The following is a 2,500-nucleotide window of genomic DNA, read 5'->3' as shown; positions in this document are numbered from 1 at the left end:
GCTCTGACCTCGCAATACGATATATATACACTGTTCGCATTACTTGTCGCATGCGCGATGTCTGAGAAGTATGCAGACGTTTACGCAGGTATGAGTATACATAATCGTATACACATATACTCTAGCAAACATACCACGGTGTGGTACCTGTGTAATAAGAATCTACATAGCTCCCTATCTCTCTCTATATATTCCACACATGCCCACAAGCGCCACACGCACGGTTACCACTCAGGGGCGCGCATCCACCCAGGGTAACACGATTAGCTTTCTGCTGTGTAAACTCTATGAGCTCTTGGGTGGGCTTTCCTCTCACTACAACGACTATGTTCTCCCTCTCTGTACATTTAGGGCATGGGGGTCTAACTAGCTTTGCATTCCAATCCGTCAAGTCTGACATTTCCGCATTTGAGTTGTGTACTGGCTAGTGGCGACTGAGTCTACACTCTACTGGCCACCGCTGCGTATCTAAGTACGTCTTCAGACTAAGTTGCCTTCCACCTCGCTACTCTCTCTCTCTAGAATTAAAAGAATATGTAGATTGTAGTAAATATGTATATAACTATTCCCTTGGCTGTTGTAAGTATTACGATTGGTGTAATAATCCCAACTATCTCATATTGCGATATTTTAAAAAACCCCCCTAAATATTCCGTATTGTGATTTTTCGAGTGTTTTTAAAATAAAAACTACTATATATTGATTTACGAGTTTCCATTGGTATAAAATCGTAAAAGTTGTAACTTTGCAATTCACGCAACTGCAACAAGTCAAGGCCCTCTGATGAGTCTGAGGCTCTGACTCGGCCCTAATATTTGGTCATTAGGGTCACGAGCAGAAATCAGGTTCCTTACGACGGCAATCATAAATTTCAGCAGTGGCCCAAATCCAGAGGGCCATGAACAAGTCACTAAAGTCAGCAAATCTTTTTGTGCATCAAAGCGTAGCGGGCTACAAAGTCTGAAAAGTATTTACATCTCCCGCCATCTTATGCCCCCCTAAAAATGATGACGCCCAAGAGTCCTATTAGGATGCAGTTATAAATACACGTAAATACACGGTCAGAAACTCGGAATATATAAAGCAACAGGTGGCACTCGGAAGTCTACGTTTTTTTGAACTAGACCTATTCACAATGAGTGTGTGTTCGAGAGTTGTTGTTGTGACTGGTGCCAACAAGGGTGTTGGACATGCTTTAGTACAGGCTGTATTGGACCGCGATTCCTCTGCATTTGTGTTCCTAGGGTCCAGAGATGTAAAACGTGGCGAGAGCGCAAAGGCAGCCATTGAGAAGCACGCAGATAGAGTGCATGTGCTGCAACTGGACATATCAGATGCGATGTCTATTGTAAAGGCGGTTGATGAGGTTAAACGTACATGCGAGACAAATACGCGCATTTGTGCGGCAAACGCAGAGAAGCCCATGTACGCCCTCGTGAACAACTGTGGGGTGTTTCTTGACGATGACTACGAACAGACTCTTAACGTGAACGTACTAGACACCCACAATGTGACAGAAGCGTTTCTTCCGTTGGTTGGCAGTCGCGTAGTTTTCGTCAGCTCTGCATCGGGTCCCATGTACGTGAACAATCTCAGCAAGAAAGGGCAGGCCATATTCACATCGAAGGACAAATCATGGGAGGACATCGAGGAAATCATCGCGATTGTGAAGAAGAACAAGGGTGTACTTGAAAGTGGCTCAAATGCCATTCCCGATCATCTGGAGGGCATCACAGCGAGTAGCAGTCAGTGGTACGGACTCTCCAAGGCGTGTGTTAATCTGTACAATATGCATCTCGCACGCACACACCCTTCACTTAAAGTCCATGCATACACGCCGGGATGGGTTGCCACGGATATGACTCTGACCAAGTTTGGTAAGCGCGATGGCATGATTACACCACAGAAAGCAGCCATCACTGGATTGAAGATGCTCTATGAAGAGTTGCCTGGCAACGGACGCTTTTACGGATCTGACGGAGTGCGCAGCCCACTCGACGCCTATAGAAATCCAGGAGATGACCCATACGTTTCTGACTCTGAATAGTGTGAAAGTATTGTGGCAATTTCAAACTAGGGGAGTGGAGTTCGACACAAATGTATGGGTGTCATCTATGATGTTTATGTGGACGATATTTTCTCGATACATACACGAGGTCATTGCTGGTTTCCGTGCAATACGTGTGTGATTAGCGCAAATAATGGACCCACCTTGTACTCTGGGTTGTTCGACTGTCTAGCAACGCTGAATATACCAAATATATGAAGACGTATATGTATGATTAGTGGATCAATTATTGTTACCATGTAAGTAAATGCATTCAATTCGTTCTCATCTAGAAGAAAACATTTGGAATTATGTGTCCATATGCGAACGTATATAGCATATTATGTATACGCATTTACGTGAATATATTCACGTATATATTACTATACATTGTAATATATAAATTATACATACATTTATATATATCAAAAAATATATTAACAAATATATATA

General features: G+C 43.2%; 1 protein-coding gene across 1 annotated transcript; it reads left to right on the top strand.

Moving 5' to 3' along the window:
* The first annotated feature begins 1,098 nt into the window (after nucleotides 1-1,098).
* Nucleotides 1,099-2,376, top strand: SARC_05669 (hypothetical protein). The gene has a single exon (XM_014300459.1). It carries the CDS (start codon nucleotides 1,136-1,138, stop codon nucleotides 2,045-2,047), a length of 912 nt encoding a protein of 303 aa, XP_014155934.1. The 5' UTR covers nucleotides 1,099-1,135; the 3' UTR covers nucleotides 2,048-2,376.
* The last annotated feature ends 124 nt before the right edge of the window (nucleotides 2,377-2,500 follow it).

This window comes from Sphaeroforma arctica (genome assembly GCF_001186125.1).
Source record: "Sphaeroforma arctica JP610 unplaced genomic scaffold supercont1.370, whole genome shotgun sequence".
In the NCBI taxonomy this organism is placed as follows: Eukaryota; class Ichthyosporea; order Ichthyophonida; genus Sphaeroforma; species Sphaeroforma arctica.
Note: the sequence above shows the minus strand (reverse complement) of the source record. Positions and strands in the feature narration are given on the sequence as shown.